Source organism: Rhinatrema bivittatum, chromosome 15, assembly GCF_901001135.1.
Source record: "Rhinatrema bivittatum chromosome 15, aRhiBiv1.1, whole genome shotgun sequence".
NCBI lineage: Eukaryota > Metazoa > Chordata > Amphibia > Gymnophiona > Rhinatrematidae > Rhinatrema > Rhinatrema bivittatum.
In genome coordinates this window covers 43503536-43530795 of record NC_042629.1, presented here as the reverse complement: position 1 = coordinate 43530795, position 27260 = coordinate 43503536, and the positions used below count along the sequence as shown (strand labels likewise).

General features: G+C 44.4%; 1 protein-coding gene across 1 annotated transcript in view; it reads left to right on the top strand.

The window, feature by feature from the left end:
- The window catches only part of ARHGAP31 (Rho GTPase activating protein 31), a 148491-nt gene extending 121231 nt beyond the window's left edge, over nt 1-27260 (top strand). Inside the window, 7 exon segments of the mRNA XM_029577962.1 lie at nt 1539-1737; nt 15560-15684; nt 17271-17332; nt 18032; nt 20189-20851; nt 21948-22213; nt 22683-27260. Of these exon segments, the coding sequence (XP_029433822.1) occupies nt 1539-1737; nt 15560-15684; nt 17271-17332; nt 18032; nt 20189-20851; nt 21948-22213; nt 22683-25178 (3812 nt within the window). The 3' untranslated portion in view covers nt 25179-27260.

Genomic DNA, 27260 nt, shown 5'->3' with positions numbered 1-27260 from the left:
TCACAAGTGGTTCATCTGCAGGATCTGGTGGTCCCCAAAGTCTGGGATTATTTACAAGTGCTAGGTTCCATGGCCTGTACACTGGATTTGGTGCCATGGGCAGGGATGCCTTTCCTCCCATGAGCAAGCCCTTAGATGGAAGACAAGGAAATGGTGATTTTAGGGAGAAAGCTTTTTTGACAGAGGAGAGGGGTCCTGCAAAGAAAAAAAGAAAGGAGATATTCTTAGGAAGAGTATCTTGCAGTGAAGGACAAGAAGGTATCGCCTTAGGGAGAGTGTTCAGAGATGATGGAGAAAGGAAGCTCTTTCCTTATGAAAGTCCTGTGGTGGGAGAGAATGAGAGGTAGGTTTTTTTGGGTTTTTTAGGAAGAGGGTCCTCTGGCAAAGTTTCTGTGGTGAGAGGGAGGGGGCATACTCTAACGAGAAAGGCCCATGGTGGGTAAAAGGGAGGTGGTACCTTTGAGGAAGGTTTTGTATCACTGTTTCGATAAGGGGGTGGGGGGGGGGGGCAACTCTGGTCCTCGTGTGCCATCAGTTGGTCATGTTTTCCGGATATCCACACTGAATATGCATGAGATGCATTTGCATGCAGTGGAGGCAGTACATGCAAATGTATATCATGCATATTTAGTGTGGATATCCTGAAAACCCAACCAGCCTACAGCACTTGAGAACCGGAGATGCCTACTTCTGATTGAAATGAAGTCCTCGGGGGTGGGTGGGGAAGAATTTAGTTTAGTTTGATTTATCACACTACTTACAATTGTAATTCGAGGCGATTTACAATAAAATCTTAAAATAACATTTGTAACTCATAAGTCCTAAAAAAAACCAGTAGCTAAAGCATGAACAAAAAATAACCTATATAAGTAATATCACATTAAAAAAGATAAACATACTCATTAGACAATGACATATGCAAATCTATGACATTTATATTAATTGTGGCAATCATGAAAACCCTACTGGACTGGTGTACCTCGAGGAGAGGTTTGGGAAAGACTGGTCTATGCAAGCAGTAGGGTAAAACTAGGACTGGATCAGAATGCCCTGAAATCTGGAGGCCTGTCGAAAATCCTAGAGTGGCAACTGTTTAAGTAGTGCAGGGGTTCTCAACCCAGTCAGGTTTTTGGGATATCCATAATAAATATACACGAGATAGATTTTGGCTCGGTATGTCCAGAAGACTGGATTGAAACCACTGATGCAGTGAACAGGAGTCTTAAAGTAATTGACACCCCATGAAAAGGAAGATAATCTTCTCATCCCAGTGCTTGGGACACACCCACCCAGTCAGATTTTCAGAATATCCACAGTGAATATGCATGAAATAGACTTGCATCCATTGTCTCCATTGTATGCAAATTTATCTCATGCATATTTATTGTGGATATCCTGAAAACCAGACTGGACGGGTGTGTCCTGGGGGCTGGGTTGAGAAACCATAGCTCTAAGTGGAACCTTTGGGCTCACACTAAGATGTAAAACTGTGAAAAATGAAGTTCAGCTCTGTAGTCCTCATTGGTTTATTTTGGTAGAATGTAAAGCTGCTGTGAAGAGTATGACGCTGCCGTCCATGTCCCTTCCCATGAAGCTGGTGAGCCTGGAAGAAGCTCAGGCCCGAAGCCTTGCTGCTACCCATCCTGCCCGGAAGGAGAGGCGGGAGAACAGTTTGCCTGAAATTGTTCCTGTCACCGGAGTTCTCTTTCATACTGTCATTGATCTTCCTGAAAGCAAGTAAGTTCCCAGGAAAGCGGGCTGGTCTACTAACCAAGCAAACTGCCAAGTAACCATTATGAATGGGTTGTTCGCAGGTTGTGATGATACCTTTCTGTTGGTCTGACCTAAGAATAATTCCAAGATATTGTAGCACAGCTTTCGAGACTGCATTGGACCCTTATACAAGGTTATCACGTTTCACCTAGGGCTGGGTGGCAGGATCTGGCTGTCTGAACTCAGCAGTGAGAGCAGGAGTGATGGGGGTGGCTAAGGCCTTTACTGTGAGTTAGGTCTTAGAGCACCATCTGCTGGTGCAGAGCTGGAATTGCTATGTTATGCACACTGATCTATAGTTATTTTAAAATTAGGATTCAAGAGAAATAAAAGCCAACAAAGAAACTGTGGGTGATATATTTTTATTGGACCAAATTAATTAATTTAGTAATCCAATAAAAAGATTTCACTTATAACTTTACATAAAAACATAGAACATGGTGGCAGATGAAGACTATACAGCCCATTCACTCTGCCCAGTCACATCTCCTGATCAGCTTTATAGTCCTATCCTCTCTCTCAGAGATTCTCTGTGCATGTCCCACATTTTCTTGAATTCTGACTTCATCTCTACCACCTCCATGGGGAGGCTGTTCCATGCTTCCACCACTTTTTTTTTTTTTTTTTGAGAAATATTTCTTGAGATTACTCTAGTTATCCCCTTTCATCCTCATTCCATGATCTGTTTGTGCTGGGTGCAGAAGGAACATGACCAGAAGTCGGGGACTGCGGCTGAGGCAGCCCACTTGGAGGCAGGAGTGGCCTCTGTGTCCTTTGCTCTGTATGACATGATCCAGACCTCCGCCAGGAGTATGTTCTCTGCGGTGGCAGCACGGAGACTCCTATGGCTGTGAAATTGGTTGGCGGATGTGTGGTCTAAGGCACAACTGTCAAATTTCCCCTTCAGGGGAAAGCTGCTCTTTGGGAAGGATCTGGAGTAGCTCATGAAGCAATTGGGAGAGTCGAAGGGTAATAAGTTATCTGAGGACAGAAAGGGCCCTAAGAAGTCCTTTCCACCGCGAGCTCATTTTTGAGAAGCAAGGAGGTTTTGTGCGAGCAGGAGCCCTGGACCAGTATCACAGAAGCAGAGTTCTGGCAGGCAGCAACCTTTTTGGAGCCAGTGCAGACCCCAGAGGGACAGTGGTTCTCAAAGGGGTGGCGGAAGCAAAATTGGGCAATGAAGGTGTATTGGTCTGCTCCTCTCCAGCTGCCATTGGAGGATAGCTGTCCCTCTTTTATGAGGAGTGGACCAAAATCACATCGGACTGGTGGGTCCTGGAGGTGATAAGAGACAGCCTTAGAATTTTCTCATCCTCTCAGGGATGCCTTTGTGGTCCCCGCTGCATCTCCCAGTGCAAGCAAGAGGCTGTGCAGGATACGCTGGATAGGTTGCAATTCCTACATGTCATTGTACCGGTGCCCCCTCAAGAAAGGTGGCAGGGTCGGTATTCCGTATACTTCATAGTTCCAAAGAAGGAAGGGACTTTTCGGCCCATTCTTGATTTGCAGAAGGTCAATGCTGCCATAGCAGTGGTGTGCAAAGGGGAGTTTCTGGCGTTGGACTTAACAGAAGCTTATCTTGATATCCCCATTTGGGCCGATCACTGGTGGTTACTGAGGTTTATGATTCTGGGTCAACATTTCCAATTCCAGACTCTTCTCTTTGGGTTGGCCACAGGGCCGTGCATGTTCACAAAAGTGATGGTGGCAGCACTCGGGAAGGGAGGTATTCTGGTGCACCATTACCTGGATGATTGGTTGATGCAAAGTCAGAAGCGAAGTGTGTTCGCTCAGTCCAGAGGGTACTGCAGCTTCTGGAATCATTGAGCTGGGTGATGAACCTAGCAAAGAGTCAGCTGACGCTGACCCAGTCATTGGAATTTCTGGGGGTGCGTTTCGATACCCAATTAGGGAAAGTGTTTCTGACTACAGAGAGGGTAAGTTGTTGCAGTCTCAGGTCCTGTGGCTGCTGCATATATCGGTGCCCAGGGTCTGGGATTACTTGCAAGTTCTGGGTTCCATGGCATCTACACTGGAGTTAGTTCCATGGGCATTTGCTCACATGCGTCCCCTGCAGGGGCCCCTGCTATCCTGTTGGAATCTGCTTTCGGAGGAATTACTACCTTTGCTGGAGGATACCAAGTCCAGTCTCTCGTGGTGGCTGTCTCGCCACACTCTGGAGAAGGGAATGGATCTGGAAGTGCCTGACTTGGTACTGGTGACCATGGATGCCAGCTTCTCTGTTTGGGGGGCGGTTTGTCAAGGGAGATCAGTCTAGCATTGGTGGTTGCGGAGAGACCAGGGCAGTGCGCAAGGCCTTCCTGGCTTTCCTTCCACTCATTTGAGGCAAATCAGTACAAGTGTTCTCGGACAACATGTTGACAGTGACGTACATCAATCTCCGGGGCGGTACGAAGAGTTATCTAGTTGCTCTGGAGGCACAAGAGCTGTTTGTCTGGGTGGAGAAACATCTGGAGAGAATGGAGGCCTCCCATGTTGCAGGGGTGGACAATGTGCAGGTGGACTTCCTCAGCAGACAATACCTGGACCCTGGAGAGTGGGAGTTGCCAATGGAAACCTTCGCCTTGCTTCAAGCAAGGTGGGGCAGGCCAGCAGTGGACCTCATGGTGACTCCGGGAAATGCACAGGCGGCTCGGTTTTTCAGTCACAGAAGGGAGGTTGGATCAGAGGGCATCGACACTCTAGTTCAACCATGGCCGACATGGCAACTCCTGTACGTCTTCCTGCCGTGGCCTCTCATATTCTCTATAATAGAAATCTAAATTTTCCCTATATAATCTAACCCTCTTTTACCCCCATTCTACCCAACTTTATCTTTAAATTGTATTTGTTAAAACTCTAATGTCACTCTCCTAATGTAAACTGTTATGATGGCAAAACCGAATATATGGTATACAAAACATGTTAAAATAAATAAAATAAATATGTTGAGTGCTGTACCGAATCGAGCATCATCCGGGCAGGGTGGTTCTGGTGGCACCCTTCTGTGGCTAGCTCTGGATGGTCCCGTTCAATTGACCCATCTGGTAGGGCTGTTGTGGCAAGGACCCGTATTTTCAGACCGGGAGGATTGCTTCTGTTAGCAGCTTGGCTTTTCAGAGGCAACGGCTCTGTTTGAAGGGTTATTCGGAGCCTGTGATTGCGACTTTACTTCAGGCAAGGAGACCTTCCACGTCAATGGCTTATATCTGGGTGTGGAAGGTGTTTGAATCATGGTGTTTTCACAATAAGGTGCAACCTATGAAAGTGGACATTCTGCATATCCTGGTCTTTTTGCAAAGTGGTTTGGCCTATAATTCCCTTTGAGTTCAGGTGGCAGCCTTAGGAACCCTTTGAGGTAGGATTCACAGAAGACGAGTGGCATCTCATTCAGATGTGGTTCATTTCCCTAAAGGGGCGAAGCATCTGCGTCCTCTGATGTGGAGAATGTGTCCAGCTTGGAACCTTAACTTAGTACTTAGCGTGCTGTGTGGTCCTTCTTTTGAACCTATGTGGAGGGCGTCGTTAAAGGATCTAACCCTGAAGGCTGTTTTCCTGGTGGCTATCTGTTCGGCCAGGTGAATTTCTGAGCTACAGGTGTTATCATGTAGAAATCCTTTTCTGCATTTTCGGAGGATGGCGTTTCCTTACATACAGTGCCTTCCTTTTTGCCTAAGGTGGGGGTCCTCGTTTCATCTTAACAAGGTTGTTGAGTTACCGGCCTTTCTGAATTTGTCGGCGGAGGCTCCAATGGCAAGGGAGCTTTACTTGTTAGATGTTCACCATATTCTTTTGTGCTATCTTAAGGTAATGAATGCCTTTCAGAGGTCTGAACATATGTTTGTCCTCTTCAGTGGAGCAAAGAAGAGGAGTAAGGCTTCCAAGGGCACTATTGCAAGATGGTTGAAGGAAGCGATAGCTTCGGCTTACATCTGTAAGGGCCAGCCAGTGCTGGAGGGCTTGAGAGTGCATTCCACAAGAGCGCAGGTGACCATGGGCAAAGTGTCAACTGCTGTCTCTGCAGGAGATCTGTCACGCGGCGACGTGATCTTCTCTACACACTTTTACCAGGCACTACTGCTTAGATGTGCGGACACCAGATGAGGCTTCATTTGGGGAAAGTGTGATGTGCGTGGGTCTTTTGAGTTCCTGCCCAGAATAGAGAGGCTTGGGTACATCCCACTTGTCTGAATTGATCTGGAGTACGAACAGGAAAGGAAATTTGGTTCTTACCTGCTAATTTTTGTTCCTGAAGTCACCACGGATCAGTCCAGAGACCCATCCCCATCTTTCGAAAGACTTCCTTGCTTCTGGATGTTGCTGAGCTGATGTTTGATAAAGTCAGAGTAATGAGCAGTGTACATAGGTGAATATATGTTTTGTGTTAAATCAAGAGGGCCTAGTTCCAGGGGCTGTAACTTTAAGTCTCTGTTCACCTTTAGTGTGGGTGAAGGTTCTTTAATGTAGTCATCTTGGCTTGGGTACAGGTCAATACTGAGGGAGTGCAGGTGGCATTCTTGGTTAAGTAGCAGTGCCTCAAAGTTTTGTTCTCTGCCTCCCTGCTGGTAGGTAGGGATGCATAAACCCGCTTGTCTGGACTGGTCCATGGTACTTCAGGAATGAAAATTAGCAGGTAAGAAACAATTTTCCTTTATGTCAGGAGAAGCTGAAGAGAAAAAATATGTTTTTAGCTGCTTTCTGAACTGTAACAGGTCATTCTCTGCTCTGATCTCACCTGGGAGACTATTCCAAATTATAGGCCAGCTATACTGAAAATTTGTTTTTGGGATACCAATAGATGAGCTTGCTTGAGAGAGGGTATTTCGATGAGATTTTGAGTGGCTGAGCGGAGACACAAACTAGGACAGTACCAGCATATGGAAGAGATGATAAGGAGGGTACCAGACCATGTAAAGCCTTAAAAACCAGAGTAAGTGTCTTAAACTTTATCCTCCAAGAGACAGGAAGCCAATGGAGGTAAGCTAAAACAGGAGAAATATGGTCACGCAGCGAAGAACTGGGAATGAGATGAGCAGCAAAGTTTTGGATAAGTTGGAGGGCCTTCAAATGAGAGAGACCCATGAACAAAATGTTACTATCTGTAACAGGGAAAACGTCCAACCCTCTCCCTAGTACAACTGCTGCTGTACAAATCATCCACACTGCTCTTCTGCATTATAAATACTTTCAGTGCTCAATCAATAATTAAATTCTGCCCTTTAATAATTAAACACTTTCATCTGCCAAGCGCCATAACCCTCCACCCCCAATCCAGACCTAATCATAGCATTGAAATGAGATTGCTAATAATGTGATAAAAATCACCTAAATCATGAGACAAGCCGTAAATGTAAGCGCCCGTTTGTATTGATCTAAGCAGACGGCTAGGATCTAAGCAGATGACTGGGTCCATTATTAGGTGAACTATACGGGGAGGGTTGGAGAACACATCTTGTCAACGCTGATTTCTGTCCTTATAGTTTTTCAGCTTAGATACAGGGGGGCAAATTTTCAAAATGTTACGCTTGTAAATTATGAGCATGTGTGCACGTAAGTAGCCTCTACTCTCGTATTCCATATTTTAGAAAAGTAAAAAAAATATGCGCTGATTTTCACTATTGCGTGCACTTTATACGTGCATAAAATAGGGGCGGTCTAGAGTCATCCTGGGGCAGGGCCAACATTACATGTGTGCTATTTTAAAAGACAAATGCATACATTTGCCAACTTACATTGCATATTTCTACATCTGCTAATTATCTGGCATAAGTGATGTTAAGCATGTTTATTATATAGCACGGACTGGGTGGGAGGCTTGGGTGAACTGGGGGTAGTTCAGGCTAAAGAACCAGGAAGGTCTCGATGACATAGAGAAGGAACTGGGTGAACTGGTGGACTAGATGGTAAACCTGGTAATTTTCTTGATGTGTGCATGCTTTACAATACACCGATTCACACGAGTAAATCCTACTTTATTTTCGTGCATAAAATATTCGCATATGGGGGTAATTTTCAAAGGAGTTACGTGCGTAAATGTAACGTACTATCGCAGCAATTTTCAAAATCCATTTACTCGATTAAAGTGCACTTATTCAAATAAATCCTATGGACTATTCAATGGCATATATTGTAGCAATTTTCAAAAGCCCACTTGCTCGAGTAAAGTGCATTCACTTGAGTAAAACCCAGTTTTACGCACATAAATGCTTTTTAAAATCAGGTCCTAATATTTTAAAAATAAGTAGGAAGAGTACTCACATTCAATGTATTGATATATACTCTACCAATGCATTGCATGTATTCTTACCTAAGCCTACATATGTATATACGTTGTGGGGTAGAGATACATGTATTTTCTTAAACGTGCATATATCATACTCACAGGTTATAAAATGCTAGTGTAAATCTGCTCATGTCTGTGCTGCTGCACCCATTTGTTTTAAAGTTATCCTCCCTACTTTCAAAATTATGCGCTTAAGTGTCATCAGCATTGGAAAATTAGGCTGATATATCAACCATATCATATGTAGCAAGATGGAATCCACAGAAAATGGACAATGGGCAATAGAAGATTATGCCCATAAATTAATAGAAAAGGACATGGACAAATTTGGCAAGGACATACATGCGCGCGCGCACACACACACACACACACACACACACTCCATTTCTCAAATAAACATTGCTTCCTCTCTGACACACACACACACAGCCTCCCTTGTTACACGTGCTGCCTGCGGCAGCCCCGCAGCACAGCCCTCTCACCTCTTCAGACGTACTCCAGCTGCTAGCTCCTCTTCGCTGGTGGCGGTGGGCCGCCAGCTCCGACCTTGGGTTCCCCCCAGTATCTCCGGCCCTGCCACGTTGCCCAGTGTTGCCGACCAGGATGTCCCTGCTTGTCGGGCCTCTCCGCGTGGCCCGCGGAGAGATGCTGCCACCAGCGCCGCGCCCCTTCCCAGGCACGCGCGCATCAGTGATTCTTTTAAAGTGCCTGCGGCGGGAATCTGGCCGCGGACTGGATGCTGATGTCAGACCGTTCAGCCTATAAAATCTCAGGCCTCGCTCCATAGCGTTGCCTTTGAAACAGGTCTTCTCTTACTCCGAGTACTCATTGCTATTCCTTGGATTGTCTCATCGTGTGTTCCTGTCTTCTTGTGGTTCCCGGTTCCTGTTCTCCTAGTTCCTGTTCGTCTATGTGTTGGATTGACTCCTTGGACTTGACCTTTGCTATGCCTGACCATTCTTCAGCTTCTCTCCAGCCCCGGACCTCCGCTACGCCTGACTACTCTTCAGCTTCTCTCCTGTCCCGGTCCTCCGCTATGCCTGACTACTCTTCCGCTTCTCTCCAGCCCCAGACCTCTGCATTGTCCTACCACGCCTGCCTTTTCCATGCCCTGACCACTGCCTTGCCTGACCACGCCTGACTTCGCGCCCTGACTACTGCCTTGTCTGACTACGTTTGCTTGCTCCATATCGTGACTATCGCTTGGACTGACTATACCTGCCTTCTCCGTGTCTTGACCCTTGCTTTGTACGACTACGCTATAGACTCTCCTTTGCTCAGGCCTTCCTTTGCTTGGGTGCCTTCAGTTCCCTATTGTTCCTTTGGCACCTGAACTCTTGTACCGAATCCAGTCCAGGATAGAACTATGCTATCTACCGACTGCTGTCTCTGTGCTGTACAGCTACTCACCTCTCGCTAACCTCGAGGCCCACCTAAGTCCTGCCGGCCCCGGCACCCAAAGACTCAACCTGAGGGGAACGAGGGCTGGTATAGGTGAAGCTCCAGCGGCCTCTAGCTTCAGCCCGCTCCACCTGCTGACGGTGGGGACGGGTAGGTCCTCGCCTACAGGTTGCGTCAACCCCACCTCAGCCCAAGGGTCCACCTCAGACGCAACATTCTCTCACACAAAGAACCATCCCTAGCTCCTCCCCCCTCACTGACACACACATACAATTGGCCTCTTTCTCACACTTACACACACACACACACACATTCTCTCACTCACATTTGCAGTTACAAACATATCCTCCCCGTGTCTCACACACACTTTAAAAATCAGTGACTGATGTAAAGAATGCCTTTGGAAATTTTGTGTACTCTAAGGACTACACTTTTCCAGTCTTGTTACCATTTTACCAGTTATATCTTGTCCTGTAGGATTTCTTATGTAAGTGCTGTAATTGAGCAGCACATTGATCATGTTTATCATATCTGGAGTTGGATGTGGTTTGGAAAATTCTTGAGCTTAACTCTGATTTTCTGGAAAAACTTGTTTTCACTGACACCAAAATTCCATTATCAGGTGAATATTACTGGAGCTGAGTAAACTAACCTAACCTCTAAGCTCAGTGAACACAGGGGAGAGTGCAATCTTCCTTAACTGTTGTCTTAGTTATCAGGACAGCTGATCAGAAAATAAAACCCCACCCTCCAGGTCTTATGGGAAGTCAGATCTACCTGATCTCCCTTTGTGATGCAGATGACAGAAAACGTCTGCCTCAGAGAGAAGGGTGTGCTTCTCCATGCTGATTGAATGGGGCTGTTGAGTCACACCTGCTGGAACAATGGCAGGAGGAGATCGGAAATCAGTGCCTGAGGCACTGAAAGCTGAAAGAATGTGCATGGCCCCAACACAGGTAGTACTAATGCCTGGCCCCAACCAGCTCTGATAATCCTTCCTGGCTGGACATTTCTTTTTAAAAAGTGTATTGGTGGGGGATTAGGGGGGGGGGGGGGCAAGTATGCATCAATTATGTGCCCAAGGACAAAAGCAGTCTGTGACAGCAGTTTAACACCCACTATGCCAAAGGAGAAGGTGCCACCCATTACCACTGCTCCCACTGCAGACACCAGGAACAGCATCCAGCCACTCAGGAGAGGGATTTCAAGCCAGTTTAACAACAGACATCTTTATTTAAGGAGTATTCGAACAGAGGTTGTTTCCGCACTAAGTCAACTGAAAAAAAGCTGATCCGTCCAGGTTTTGCCCCATTGCAGGCAGGGAAATATAATTCTGATTTCCCTAAGATAAGGAATTGTGATATGCAGACAGAGACATGCATTTTGGGACTTTAGGAGATGGAACATTCTCATCAGCCAGTCAGCTACCAGCTCCACAGGGCGTGACTGGCTGGTACTTCACAGCTGAAGTGTTTCTTAAGAGAGAACATGAGCATAAGACTTGCCATACTGGGTCAGACCAAAGGTCTGTCAAGCCCAGTATCCTGTTTCCAACAGTGGCCAATTCAGATCACAAGTACCTGGTAGGATCCCAAAGGGTAGTTAGATTCCATGCTGCTTATCCCAAGATGAGCAATGGATTTCCACCTTAATAATGGTTTATGGTCTTTTCTTCCAGGAATTTGTCCAAACCTTTTCTAAACCAATTACACTAACAGCTCTCACCACATCTTTCTGAAATGAATTTCAGAGTTTAATTATACGCTGAGTAAAAATATATTTTCTCCTATTTGTTTTAAATGTATCACCTAGCAACTTCATTGAATGTCCCCTAGTCTTTGTACTTTCTGAAAGAGTAAACAACTGACTCGCATTTACCTGTTCCACTCCACTCATTATTTTATAGACCTCGATCATATCTTCCCTCAGCCATCTCTTCTAAAAGCTGAAGAATCCTAACCTCTTTAGCCTTTCCTCAGAGAGGATAAGCAGTTTGTAATATATCTACCCCTTGGGATCCTGCCAGGTATTTGTGACCTGGCTTGGCCACTGTTGGAAACAGGATACTGGGCTTTGATGGACCTTTGGTCTGACCTAGTTTGTCAAGTCTTATGTTCTTATAAAGGTGGACCTACAAATCCAGCATTTCCTGAATCCGAGATAGTCTTTAATGGGCCTTGCTTCTTTTGAAGTAGTCTTCCACTGTTTGGGTCCTAATCAGAAGAAAGTTTTGCTGTTGGCTCCTGACAATTTGGCCTCAGCTGTGGACGGATTGTGCAAATGGATCTCTTGCGAGAAGAGTATAGATTCAGCCAATCTCTGAGGTATGATGGGCCCTTATTAATAAGAGTCCTGAAAACTGTTGAGAGGATTTTAAACTTAATCCTGCTGGTTATGGGTAACCAGTGTAGGCTGTAGTAGGCCAAGGGTGATGTCTTCCGATAGTTTCAAATCCAGCAGCAGGCATCCTGCAGTGTTTTGGATAAGCTGAAGGCAGTGGACTTGTGCATGTTGTAGGCTGTGTTTAGCAAATTGCTGTAGTCCAATCTTGTGTCAACTAGGGCATGTATTACTGTTGCCAGATCTTCCAACAACTCTTAGGCGGGCTCGCCTATGCCTCTAGTAGACCAATGCAGTACTACCAGCAGGACGTCCTCCTTCCAGGAGCCTCTTCTGGTTTCACATCTAAGGCCTGTGGGGTAGATTTTCCACTTGTGCGCGCTGTGTCCATGTGCGCGCATTTCCTGGTGCACACCCATGGATGTGCCGATTTTCTACCATGCGCGCGCCAGCACACGGATGATGGAAAATCCATGGGCCACACACATACATAGAAATATAGAAATGACTGCAGAAGAAGACCAAACGACCCATCCAGTCTGCCCAGCAAGTTTCACACTTTTTTTTTTCTCATACTTATCTGTTACTCTTGGCTCTTAGTAATCTTTTGGTTCTATTTCCCTTCCACCCCCATCATTAATGTAGAGAGCAGTGTTGGAACTGCATCTAAGTGAAATATCTAGCTTAATTAGTTAGGGATAGTAACCGCCGCAATAAGCAAGCTACACCCATGCTTATTTGTTTACCCAGACTATGTAATTCAGTCCTTGTTGGTTGTTGTCTGTATATAGATCCACTTTTCTTCATTCCCCCTGCCGTTGAAGCAGAGAGTTATGCTGCATATGCGTGAAGTATTAGTCTTTCTCCCTTGCCGTTGAAACAGAGAGCTATGCTGGATATGCGTGAAGTATCAGTCTTTCTCCCCTGCCATTGAAGCAGAGAGCTATGCTGGATATGCGTGAAGTATCAGTCTTTCTCCCCTGCCCGTTGAAGCAGAGAGCTATGCTGGATATGCATTGAAAGTGAAGTATCAGGCTTTTTTGGTTTGGGGTAGAACCGCCATAACAAGCAAGCTACTCCCCGCTTTTTTGTGAATGTAAATCCTTTTTTCCACATTGCCTCTTGCCGTTGAAGCTTAGAGCAATGTTGGAGTCTTAGAGCAATGTTGGAGTCGCATTAACTGTGTATATGTTTATTGAATAAGGGTATTATCTCCAGGTAGTAATCCATCATTCCCGCGAGCCACCCACTCTTCATTCACGTCCTCTAGACTTTATGGATCCAACAGTGTTTGTCCCACGCCCCTTTGAAGTCCTTCACAGTTCTGGGTCTTCACCACTTCCTCCAGAAGGTCATTCCAGGCATCCACCACCCTCTCCGTGAAGAAATACTTCCTGACATTGGTTCTGAGTCTTCCTCCCTGGAGCTTCAAATCGTGACCCCTGATTCTGCTGATTTTTTTCCGATGGAAAGGTTTGTCGTTGTCTTTGGATCATTAAAACCGTTCAAGTATCTGAAAGTCTGTATCATATCACCTCTGCTCTTCCTTTCCTCCAGGGTATACATATTTAGATTCTTCAATCTCTCCTCATAAGTCATTCGATGAAGACCATCCACCTTTTTGGTCGCCCTTCTCTGGACCACCTCCTTCTTACCTCTGTCTCTTTGAGATATGGTCTCCAGAAACTGAACACAATATTCCAGGTGAGGCCTCACCAAGGACCTGTACAAGGGATAATTACTTCCCTTTTCTTACTCGATATTCCTCTCTCTATGCAGCCCAGCATTCTTCTGGCTTAGCTACCGCCTTGTCATATTGTTTCGCCGACTTCAGATCATTAGACACTATCACCCCAAGGTCTCTTTCCTGCTCCGTGCACACCAGCCTTTCTCCCCCCTTCGAATACAGTTCATTCGGATTTCCACTCCCCATATGCATGACTCTGCACTTCTTGGCATTGAATCTCAGCTGCCATATCTTCGACCACTCTTTCAGCTTCCTTAAATCCCGTCTCATTCTCTCCACTCCTTCCGGCGTGTCCACTCTGTTGCAGATCTTAGTGTCATCCGCAAAAAGACAAACCTTACCTTCTATCCCGTCTGCAATGTTGCTCACAAAGATATTGAACAGGACCAGTCCCAACACCGATCCTTGCGGTACACCGCTTAAAGCCGCTCTCTCTTCAGAGAGAGTTCCATTTACCATCACACATTGTCTTCTGTCCGTCAACCAGTTTGCAATCCAGGCCACCACCTCAGTACTCACTCCTAAGCTTCTCATTTTATTCACCAGTCTCCTGTGCGGGACCGTATCAAAAGCTTTGCTGAAATCCAAGTAGATGACATCGAGTGCTCTTCCTTGATCCAATTCCTTGGTTACCCAGTCAAAAAAGTCAATCAGATTTGTCTGACAGGATCTTCCCCTGGTGAATCCATGCTGCCTCTGGTCCAGCAATTCTCCCGACTGTAGATAGTTCACTATTCTCTCTTTCAACAGTGACTCCATTACTTTTCCCCACCACCGAAGTGAGGCTAACCGGTCTGTAGTTACCAGCCTCCTCTCTGCTCCCACTCTTGTGAAGCGGGACCACCACCGCTCTTCTCCAATCACTCGCGCCTGATTTTATAATCCGCTGCATATGTGCAGGCGGCGCGTGCAAGGAGAGGGAGGATTTTTGCAATTTCCACGCAGCGACGCATTCCAGCCTTCCCAAGTTACCTCCCTGTCTGCTCCAATTAAGGAGCGCGAGTCTCTAGGACAGCGAACAATGGTGCTGTCCTGGCACACCCCCACCCCTCCCCACCCAGAACATGCCCCCTGACCTGCCCCTTCCAGGAAGCCAGCACTTGTGCGCGTACCAGCCTTTATGTGCGTTGCCGGGCCTCTTGGAAAATTCACCCGGCGCACATAAGGCCTGGCCACGCGCATAAAGGCCGGAGTTTACACGCGTGGGCAATTTAAAATCTGCCCTTGTGAGTAAATATCTTTGCCATGCTGTGTATGGAGATGGAGTCAGGACCCTTTAGCATGAAAGCCTTAAATTTCTGGAATGAACCAAGTATTTTGAGGCAGACAGTCAGCTCATGTCAGCAAGGATTCAGCTCACTGCTGTAATTACTCCTGAAGGGCCTGTGAGCCTGAAATTCAGCTGGCATAGCTTGACCCAGAAATTATGCATCGTTTTGGAGCAATATTTCTTTTTTTACTACCTCCACAAGTATCTGAGAGCATGAAGTAAATATGCATTTACTGTGAAGTTTTGTAAAGTAAGCCAGACAAATTGGAACCATCAGAATATTGTCACTTGAAATTATTATGGGTCTTCCAGAATGTAGTAGATTTATCCATATTCAGAAATATCTGGCCAGCCTTCTCCAGTGAATGTTTCACCCTGGGTTCACTACAACATTTGATCGACCACTGACTACATTAGAATTGTAGAACCGGTGTCAAGGCATCACCCGTTACACAGAGTTTAGTATGTTGGCCTCTTAGTAACTTTAATATAAATCTAAAAAAATAAAATAAAAAAAAATTATAAAGGTTATTAATGTTTTTAATAATATGTTTGCAGTTTGGGCGAATTTACCAATAGTTAAGAGTAGGCAAGTGTTTATAGGCAGCCACCCCGCTGTGTGAGTTGCTTTTGTGACATCATCAGCTGCAGCACTGCACCATCTTGTAGGGATGGCAGGGGCAGCTAGCCGTTCCACTTCTGTTTTCAGGATCACATTTTAACTTTAATGATTTTGGCTTTCTAGGAGAAAGCTGTCCATCAAGTCAAAGAAATGGAAGTCAATCTTTAACCTGGGCCGCTCTGGATCTGAGGCCAAGTCTAAACTGAACCGTAACGGAAGTGTGTTTGTGAGAGGACAGAAGCTTTCTGGTAAGAACAAAGCCCTTTTCTATACCATGAGTCTGGGGACTTGAGCACTCCCACATCCCATGACATGGTAGGAGTTCTGTCCTGTGGAACAGAGCCCTCTGGTAACAGCGGGCTTTGTCCAGGAACAAACTCTCCTTCTATAGTCCCTGGGGCATATAAGATAGCCCCAGAGTTCTATTGAGTTAGACACAATGTCACATTGAGAAATTCAGCCATGCTATCCCTTTCCCCACTCTCTGCTCCAGATAAAAAGCAGCATGTAGTGTATGTGAGAGGCACCTATGTTGTTGAAAGAGTTGCCCTAACCTGGGCATAGTCCACTCATTAACAACCTAACAAGAGTGTAATGGGAGATGCTCATAACCCTCTATGAGCTCAGTACATGCTTTTATTAGCATGGTGTTAGGGGCTCTGTACGGTGAGATGACCCATCCTCTAGTATTCCAGTAAGACATTTATAGGCCAATGCAATATAGTAAACTCAGGCTAGTGCACAAGTTAATCCACGATTGGACACGCTTCCATAACCCCTTATACAATAAGCGGATCAGTGCGTCCAAAATGTGCATCCAAACCAGCACGTAGCTAATAGTGCTCATCACTTGTAGATGCCATGTTGATGAGTCTATTAGCTAGGGCCTCCTTATGTAAAAATAATTCCCTGTACGTACCCAGATCAGTTCATACTCCTGGGTTATTTCTCCCTTCCAGCAGATGGAGACAGAAGAAAGTTTCGCAGGCACTGCCTCTTAACCGGTGTGCCAACCTGCAGCTCCTCAGGATTTCTCTGTCTCCAGCAGATGGAGGTGGTGCAAAACTTGCAGTTTTGTACCTAGCAAAAAAAAAAAAAAAAAGAAAGAAAAGTCTTCAGGATAATTTTGGAGGAATTCACTCCCAGGAGATTGGCAGGACCTGGTGGGACCATCACTCCTGTTTTTAGAGGAGGAGAGCAGGTGTTTGGGAACCCTTGAATGCTCGCTGATCCATGCCCAGGGTGACAGCTGGTGGTTCACTTCCCTCACCCTCAGGAGTCTGGAGAGAAGCCTCTGCCCACCTTTCAGATAGCCTTGCTTTTATACGGTTTGTAAAGTTGCTTTAAAAAGAAAAGAAGCCTTTTTGGTCAGCTGAAGCGGTCTGTCTGTTATCTTTTAGTGAGTTGGTTGTGGCGGTTCCCCAGCGGTGGCAGAAGGGTTGCGATCCTCCGGGTGTGTTTCCCAGAGTGTGCTCAATTTACGGGCATTCCATTTCCTAACCCGCTTACATCCACTTCCCTAGGTGCCCGATGCTGAGGAGGCACTAAGGACGTACAGTTTTCTCCTAGTGCCTCCTTTTTAATGCAGCAGTTCATTTGTCTACTGCATCGTGTGCCCGGGAGAGGTGCTTGGGCGTGCATTAGGAAGCGGGCACTCAGTCGTTAAACACCCGTTTTTCCTGAGCGGATATTGCATTGGCCTATTAGAGGATGTTGTTCCACTGGTAGTACCACCCTTTGTCAGTTTCCTGCAACTATGTTAAATATGGTTTTTTTGTTTATTTTTTAAATTGATGTTATGTTTTGCAATGACCTGAATTGTTTGTTTTCACAGAAAAAGCAACCATTCGACCTGCGTAAAAAGTATGGATTTCCCTCTGCTCTTTGCCACAGAAGGTGAGGGTTGAGCTACCTAGCAACTGTTCTGTGGGGATATAAACCAAGAGACAAAGAGGCACTGTGGGAACTTAATGATTTGTTGCTGTAGCGTACATGAATGCATCTGAGTGCAGGTGTGTGTCCTCTCCACTGGCATTGCTATGTGCACCATCACCTGTCTAGGAAATAGTGCAGTGTGTGGTTAACTCCCTTGAGCTCCTCCTGGAAATAGTTTTCACAACTGATTTAAACTTCAAAGTTGAATTATTTCCAGTCACCTTGGAATGCCTTTGTGTCACTTAAACTGCCAAAAATTAAGTGCAGAGTTTTCAGTGTACCCCCGACATTAAGATTTTCAGTGTACAAGAGTGCTTGTTGACTGTTGGTAAAGTGAAGTGCTCATTTAATTTGCTTCTGTAAATGAAGTGGAAACCAGTATAACACATGAAAAAGAAAATAATTGTCTTCAGTTATCTTTAGAATATATCTGAAAGCTTGATAGTGCTTTCAAATGCATTTGTGCATATAAAGTTAGAGGGCTGTAAATGTGAATGTATTTGAAAAGGATGGGTCCCTGATTGATAGATATTTCTCGGCAGTACTCACTACATGAAAAATGAGAGAGTCTCATCTTCACCCATCCATCGTAGTGAGCCACCATCATGCTCTGTCCCACAGACTCACTTATGCCTCTCTTATCACCCCCTTGTCCCACAGGGTCACCTACTCCTCTCTCTCCTTCTCCCTTCCTCGCCCACAGACTTACTGACTCCTCTTTTTCCTTCACCCCCTCCTCTCATGAGCTCACTGACCCGTCTTTTAGGTGGTTTAAAATCCATTTAGGCAGTTTCAGCCATTCAACCCACATAACCTCTGTTTTTAATTGCATAAATTCCAACAGAGCCTTTGAAATTTTATGCAGCTGAATATTCAAGGCATTCAGGATACTCTGGAAATGCAGTTCACGTATTCCCTCAATGCTAAGAGCAGGGCCGTACTCTAAGAAGGCTTGCACCATTCCGTTATTTATTTATTAAATTAAAATGTATTAATCGCCTTCCAGATTCACAAAAGAATCACCCAAAGTGATGGACAATGCTTAAAACACAATATCATACAATTAAAACAATAAAAGCAAATGAAAAAAAAAAACCAAGCAAATTGAAAAACAGGCATATCCACTCCGCTTCTTACAATTTAACATCTGTGTACCAGAAATATATAATTAATCCAGGCGTCTGGTTTTATTTTGTATATTTGTCTGTTTACTGAAGAAAATATTACAAACTAAATGACTGACACACATGTTCCTTTCTGTACATCAGCTTATGATATAAAAGCCACATTCAGTCTCCATTTTTTTCCTCACCCATCATCCAAAAAAACCATCAAGAACTACTTTATGCATCATATTCCATCTCCCGTAATCCTTTCATCCCTTTAACCACCTCAAACCCCAACCAGTCCCCAAATAATCCCCCACCTTTTTCTAATTGACTCTTCATTTTTCCCTAAGACCCACACATACTAATTCTAGCACAGTTCTAATTATTTGCAATGCATTGAGCACCAAAACATATTCCACTGACCAGCATTTTAGTAATTTAAAATTGCATTCTGCACTCTTGTAGAAAGACCTTGAATATAATTTTTCCAAATAGCCAAAAAAGATCTTCTTTTGGTGAATACTGCCCTAGTAGCCAGATTTTCCATTAACATTAAGTTGTGAAGTAAGTTCCTTCATTACCAAAAAGAGGGTGCTGTATCATCCCTCCACATCAGCAATATTACTTTTTTCCCCTATTAAAAAGGCCTTTCTCACAAACATCTTCCCTTTTTTACTTTTAATTTTTAATTGAGAAACATCATCAAATAGTATTGCTGCTAAGCACATTATAATTTGAACTAGTGTCTTTCCAAGAATGCTGGTTATTTTCTGCCAATATGTCTGTACCCGAATCAGTCCAGACTCTTGAGTTTTGCTTCCCTTCCAGTAGATGGAGACAGAAGGTTTCACTGACACTGCCTTATAGCCTGGTGCGTCACCTGCAGTCCTTCAGTATTTCTCCAGCAGATGGTAGAGGTGCAAATCCTGTAGTCCAAAAAAAAAAGGAAAAGCAAAGAAGATAGTTTTTTAGGATTCCTCCCAGGAGGCAAAATTGTAGCAGTCCAGGCCCTCTCGGGATCCTTAGATCCTGTCTTCAAAAAGCCATTACTACCAACGAAAACCATTTTATTACCAAAGAAAGCCATATAAAACTTTCCTACCATACAGACCAATAGCATGCCAAAACTCGCTTGTCTTACTCTGATTGCTTTTCTAATCTAAGAAGTCTGGCATCCATATATTTTTGCTGTGCAAGCTATAATGTCTCCTCTTACTACTACCTTATTTTTATTTTGGTTTCCCAAAATAAAATTGGATATAGAGAGATGTTCTTGATTATTCACTAGAAAACCCCTCCCATTTATACAGTAACGGCCGAATTTTAAATCGGCCACGCGCACAAATATTGTCACTTACGTGCGTGGCCGGGCCCTGCGCGCGCTGCGCACATTTTCAAAAGGGCCCAGCCACACGCGTAAGTGACAATACATGCATAATTGCCGGGCCCTGAAAAGGGGGAGGGCCGGGGCGCTCTGGGTGGGGGCGGGGCTGGGTGGAACAGAGGCCAGCCTCTTTCGTTTAAAACTTCTGCCGGTGTGAGTTCAGCTTCTATGTGTGTCTTACCAGTTGGAAAAAACTGTTCCCTCTCCATCCCTCATTCCCCACCCCCATCCCACTCCCCATAATCATCCTTCCCAAAACCTCCACAAATCTCTTAAACTCCAACTTTTTACCTGGTCTTACTTTGAATGATTTTTTTCCTTAAGGTGAAGATGAAAAAACAAGCCGTTTCAAAAGATCTGTTGTCGCAGGAGGATTTTTCATCCCTGTCCTGAAATCTCGCACTGCTGGAACTAACAGCGCCTATGATCTAAGTAACCGGGAGAATGAATGGGAACAGGAGGGAGCTCTGGGCGCAGAGGGAGGCACAGAGCTCCATGAAGACAAAGGTAATTCCAAGGCCCCCCTGCAGAGACCACCTCCAGAGCAACTGAAAGTATTCCGTATCCATGAAGATCTGGAGAATGAACAGACGTCCCCAAAGATTCGGCGAATGTTCTACAACTCCAATGACAGTTCCGCAAAATCCAACTTCCCAGGCAGCCTCTTTCCACTAGAAGCATCACCTCGTCACCAGCGGAAGGCTATGAACATCTCAGAACCGTTTGCTGTGTCAGTGCCACTGCGGGTGTCAGCGGTCATCAACACCAATAGCACTCCCTGCAGGCTGCCTACAAAAGACAAGTCTCAGCTAGCCAGTGTAGATGAGCTACCTTCTTCAGGGTTAGAGACAGCTGTTGTGGCAGGACTTGAAGGAGATAGTAGTGCAGGACCAGATGGAGCTACTTCAGCTGCAGCCAAAGGACAGGAGGAGAAACAGGCAACCAAGACCCAGAGTCAAGCTGGCTCCGTTATAAAGATATCAGCAGGTAAAGTCCATTTACTGCAGTGTGCTCACTGCAGTTCAGCCAATGAAACAATTGCAGTGGCTGCAATTCTGCCTGCTACAGCCATGCCATTTTCAAAAGTCTACCTTGATTATATCCTCCCCTTATTCTGGTCCCCAGTTGACTTCCAGTCACCACTAACTTGGTATGAGATTATTTGACCTCAGACGTGTAGAGTCAGGAATAGATTATGGGGGCTATTCAGTAGATAAGCCAGTATTCTCCAGGTTCAAGCTCTGAATAAAATGAGTATGTTTATTTGGGCTTTGTACCATATAGGAAGGTATCAACTTGTAACAAATGTTTTATTCCAGTTAATACTATGCACTCAGCTGAGGCACAGATGGTAGAGACTTGCCCCTAAATAAGACAACCCCTCAGGTTAGAATATTATTAATGGAGTGAGCATGAAGGGAAGACATCTTCATTTTTCATTGCTGTCAGCCTTCTTGTTGTCATTAACTCAAATCATAGATGAGATTTGTAATATTATTTGGGCCAGTGGTGAGTGGGCACATTGTAGAGGGGATGTGTTCAACCTTAGGATAAAGGAACAGAGCCAATAGCTTTGTCCTGCAGATTCAGACCCCTGTTGGCAAACAAAGCACTAACAAGTTCTGTTTCCTTCCAGCCCTTATTCACTAGAAGCTTACCCACCATGAGTATCATTGAAGATGTCAAGGAACCCCTTCCTCTATCTTAAAGAAAAGAAAAAGAAATGTTAAATCACAGAAAAGAGGTCATGGCAGTGTTTCTTAGAGGTGGCCCTTATGACCTACAAACAGGTCTGGTGCAACACAAATATTTAAACAGTTCTTTAGATCAAAGATATATCTCATGCATGGTTATCATGGATATCTTGAAAATCAGAACTATCTGGGAGCCACAAGGACAGGAGTTGAGAACCACTATTCATTCCATATCCTTTATTCTTCTCTATTAATGTCCCTGACATGTGTTGAGTTTTCCTCAGTATGATTACTGTTTCCTCCCCTCCCCTAGCAAATTGAAGACCACAGCAAGGGAAAGAGGTCATTTACAGTTCCATACACCAAACCCTTCTCTTTATTTCTGATAGGTTTGTTCACTGAAGAGATAACGGCAACTGAAAAGCCTGAGCCATGTGATTCCTTAATGACAGCAACAGCAAATACAGCAGTTGATTACATCCAAGGGAAGGAAAGCCTCATACTGGAGCAGTCACATATGCCAATCATGGACTCTCAACTAAATGGCAAGATGGAGGGCAACAAGTCTTCATCAGAGGACAACCACAAAGCCAAGGACAATATCCAGCAGGAGAACCCAAAAGCTCAGTCAGAAGACTTATCCATTGCTGAGGAGGTATGATGGATATGAAAATACAAATAACTCTGTTTTAGAATATATCTTCCCCCTGATATTTCGTATGCATTCTTCCTGGGGGGAACTGCTTTGGATTTTATAATGTCATGGGAGGAAGAAGCAGAGAGACTATGAACAGGGAAGAGTCTTTGCTTGACTGAACTATAGGATATAGTCATACTCTGTACCTCAATGACAGAATAGGGATCTATCCAATACATTTTCCATGGAAGCAGAATGCCCAAATTGTGTGAAAGCTTGACAAAATGGTGCAACATAAGTCTAAATGAGTACAGCAGTGAGGGTTAAAAGAAGTGTTCCCTTGGCTTTGAATGGGAAGAGCTATAAGTAGCTGATTATAGATAACAGACAAGCCATTCCTAAGCAATGACTAATTACACTAGTTTTGCTTTTTATGTGATGGTATACATCTGAGTTATTAAATGTTTGAAATGCTTTGGTGTTTCAGATTGAGGATGACCCTGGAAGAAACTTACTTGAATCACTGTGGCCAGAGATACAGCAAGAGCTGAAAATTATTGAATCTGAGGAAGATCTGCCTTTCATGGCAAACTACATCCTGGAAACTAGCAAAGCTCAGTCATTCTTGGGACCTGGTTCGGAATCTTGTACTTCCCTAGAGTCAGTAAGCTTTTGTACTGACTCTGGCCAGATCCCTATACAACTGGAGGAAGATGATATGGATAAATCCCTTCAGGATACAAGCAAGACATCTACACCTTCCTGTGTCTCCAAAGAAAAAACACAGGAAATCGACAATCAAAGTCTCAAATCGGAGAAGAACACACAGGAAAACTGTACATTGAATTTGCTAAAACTGGAAACTGATATACCTGGAAACCATCCAGAGAACTTTTTTACATTCAGAGATGTTGGGAATGATCCTTCCCTACCTCAAGATGAGAATCTTCATACTATGCTTCTCTTGCCAGAAATCTCTAGAGATGAACAGTTCTCAGATAGCAGAGGGGTATGTGCCTGTTCACAACAAGCTAAAGGAGAAAGCAGTAATAACATTGCACAGCCTATGCCACTGAAAGACAATAAAGATGATGCAGCTCCAATAGCATTTGGAAATCAAGCTCAGAAAGACCAGCTAATGAGCAGGTCATGGGCACTTCAAGAAAAAAGGGATCTGTCTTCACTACTAGCTAGTGAAACGGACAATTCATCACAGAAACAAGGGAGCCCACTGAACAACCCTCAGGAAAATGTTGACCATGAAGAAGAGGAATCATGGACAGATCCTGCACAGAGCTTGGAGTTGGTGGAACCATGGGAGGATCACCAGTGGGTCACTAGTCCACTTCATTCACCAAAGTTTAAGAATAGCCAAGAGAGCTTTCAGCTAATAAAGAATGCAGAATCAAGAGAGTTTCATAGGAGACCAGAATTTACTCGAAGTCTTTCCTTGGATAGTAGAGATACGCGGATGGGACAGTGGACTGTAAAACTGACCTTCCTGGGCAGAGATGAAGATCTTCTACAAGCGAACTCAGGATCTGAAAAGCTACCTGATGCACTGCAGGTCTCACACCACAGCTCAAATCCAGATGAACTGTTTGAAAATTGGATTCATTCTTCAGAAAAGCCTTCAAAATGTGAGGACAACATTATTTCCCTTACTGATGAGACAACATCTAATGGAGGCCTGCAAACTGGGCAGGTTGGACCCATTTCTGATTCTGCTATGGAACTGAAGATGGTAGAGACAATGCCTCCAAATAATCTGCTGAACAACTCTTTGAAAGTAAAGAGTGCAGAAGGTCCTTCTAAACCTGTTGATGTTACAACTAAGCCAACTGCTTTGAACCAAGAGATGTTTTCCTTTCCAAAAGAGTCGCAGCTATCTAATACTAAAAGTGAAGGAATTTCTTGTAAAACAAAAACTAGACCTACTTCATTGAATTTGGATGCTATCTATCCTAAAACTGAATTCTTTAAGTTTGAAAACCTGAGTTTGTCCATATCAGCCGGAGGACTTCAAAGTGGACAAAATGAACTGAAGGTGACAACATCCAGCCTTTTACCAGTTGGCAGCTGTAAAGTCTTGGACCGGTGCAAACCTGACTCATGGAAAGCTCACTTTGATGCCCAGGACTTAGAGCTAGACTACCTGGCAGTTGCACATGCAACAACTGGCCGACGTAACTCTGCTCCTGTGAGTGTGTCTGCAGTGAGGACCTCATTCATGATTAAAATGTGCCAGGCTAAAGCTGTGCCAGTGATACCTCCCAAACTTCAGTACACACAAATTCCACAGCCTTTGCAGGCTCAAAACACAGTTTCAGCAATAAATCCTCTTGAGAAGGAGATTGTTGGTCAGACAGATCCGACTTTAGCCTACCGTCAGAATTTCAGTGCAGCCTGCGGACATCTGGACTCTCCAAAAAGCCCACGGACTGAGAAAAGAGCCAAAGAGGAAAAGGAGAACAGTGACCCAACGATTAGAGATTCTATATCTTCCAGGTATACTGTTTTCAACCCTTCCCTGGACTCATCGCTTTCTAACCGCATATCATCCCATGAAGCACCAGTGCTGCGGAGAAAGCGTACCTCTGATGGAGAGACTGCTGGCGACACACCCTTATTCTCCAAAATGGAAAGATCCTCTGGGTTTTCAAAGCCTTCATACAGGTCCAGACCGGGAAGACCTCAAAGTCTCATTTTGTTTAGTCCGCCCTTCCCTATCATGGACCATCCCTCATCCACAGACTCCAGGGTCTTGCTGTCTCCCATAAAAAGCCCTGTCCTGAACACCTCGCAGGATTCTGTGTGCAGTGAACTGTCTGAGAATCCACAAACACCAGACGGGGTCACCCTTAGAAATAAAATGACCATTCCAAAGAACGGCCAAAGACTAGAGACCTCCACCAGCTGCTTCTACCAGCCCCAAAGGCGGTCTATGATTCTGGACAGCAGGAATGGACGACAAATAGAGTAGCCCTTGCAAATACCAAGCTTGTATTATTATTTTAACAGTAAATATTCTATACAATGAGTACAAATACTTTATTTTATATTCTAGAACTTTTTGCTATTGAGATGGCATTCCTGCTATCATATAATTTCTTTTAAGAAAAGAAAAAGCAAGCCATGTGTGTACTGTTCCAGAGTGTTTGGGTAGGATTTTCCTTCTTCCATCAGGCTGCCATACAGTGGAGCTCACTCAAGGAAACAGATATTAAAGAAATAGACCTGTTGAATTCATTTTTGTGACCCAAATCAAAATACAGTAGAGGAAAAAATATTTTCGATTCTGAAGTGTACAATTCTAGTAGTCAGATTGGTCCTGGAGATAAATTGAATTTTCTATAGGTTGGAGGCCCTTGTTTTTGTTTTGGGTTTTTTGGAACACCACAAGAAGTATCCAAAGATAATGATTTACATGAGCTTTTGAAACCACAAAGGTCCCTTCTCCAGCTATAAACAGCTATCTCTGATATACCTGAAGAAGGGACCTGTATCAAGGGTTTGCTAACAGGCTTCATTATTTTTTTGTTTTCAGAATAGGTGGTCCAGTGCTGGTTTTACCCCAGTGCATGCAGGAAGTGTAGTTCTGATCTCTCTAATGACTTCCCAAAGACAATTAGGACTGCAAGTTCAGATAGGCAGTAAGGTAAACCCCTCTGTGTGTGGGCCTGGAGTGTATAATCATGCACACCAGCTTAAGGCAATTCTTACCTTGGTGCAAAAAAAAAAAAAAAAAAGTGCAACTTGCAAAAAAATCCAGAGAGAAATGCAGTGAATCTTTTTTCTTCTTTTTTGTTTTTTAATTAATACAGGGTAGAAACAAAAAAACTTTAAACTTGCAGTATATTAAAGAGTAGAGGGCAATTAAAAACTGATCCATTTAAAAGTTTATTAAATATTTATTTCCATTACCAAAACCAAACCAAATTTTCCAAAGGAGTGAAGCCATCATAGATTAACTAACTTCTAAAGAAGCAGGGCCTTTAAAAGGATGCTTTATGTACAGCTCTGTAAGCAAACAGTGGGGTAGTGAACCCACCTCTAGCCCCAGGCCCAGAATGTTGTTCATACGAGGGTGCCATTCTGTGGTAGACAGAAGCCAGGGCAATGATCAAAACAGCTGTTACATGCAAGCATTAACTTCCTAAAACTTTCCAGAAGAAAAATAAGGCTGATTGCCAGGTATGGTATTTCCTGAGATATACCAAGTACTATTTCCCCAGTTTGGTCATCTTGTAGGACCTTCATTTTTAATTGGATTGCAGTAGAATGCAGAACCGTTTGCTACATGGCTCGTCAACTACAATAGATGCCGAAGGCAAAGAACAACATTTGTGTTTGATACCAACATTGTGTCTCCTAGGGCTGGCATCACAAGTCTACAGTCATTCTACAAAAGCACAATTACTGTATAATTTCAGATGGCATGGATACGAAACATTTCTTCCACTGATGATTAAGGCTACAGCAGAGAGTTAACTAAGACTACATTTTGTAGTGTGAACCAAAGATGCATGTCATAGGAGGATGCAGGAAGCAAACCACAGCAGCACTCATTTCTCAATAACGGTAAACCGTTTAGAAAATGCTCAGCTAGGGTCAGCCCAGGTAGCAAGGGCTGTGCACTTCCTTACCAAAGAACCTAAATTTGATTCCTCAGGCAGACGTCCGCGCTCGTGGCTGGCGGAGGCTGTGGTGATAGGAGCAGTTCAGAGCCCTGGGGGGCAGGACTAGGCATCGATCAGCAGAGACCCTTAATGACCAAGCATGGTATACACCTCAGCCAGGGGCCCAGAGGAAGCTATGATTTTCGGCTTCCAGCCAATGGCCACCACTACAGTGATCGGGCTGTGTTGGGAGGCTGCTACAAACTAATTGCAAGTTGGAGGCTCACAGCGCCATAGGCCAGCAGAAGCCAGGTCCAGTTGAGCTGGAAGCCCAAAGGAACAGGGGGAAACTTCTAGCCAGAAAAAAAAAAGGTTCAGCTACTCAAATTACAAGCTGCTTCCAATATGTAAAAATAAAGTAAATCTCATATCTTGCTAGCATGCAG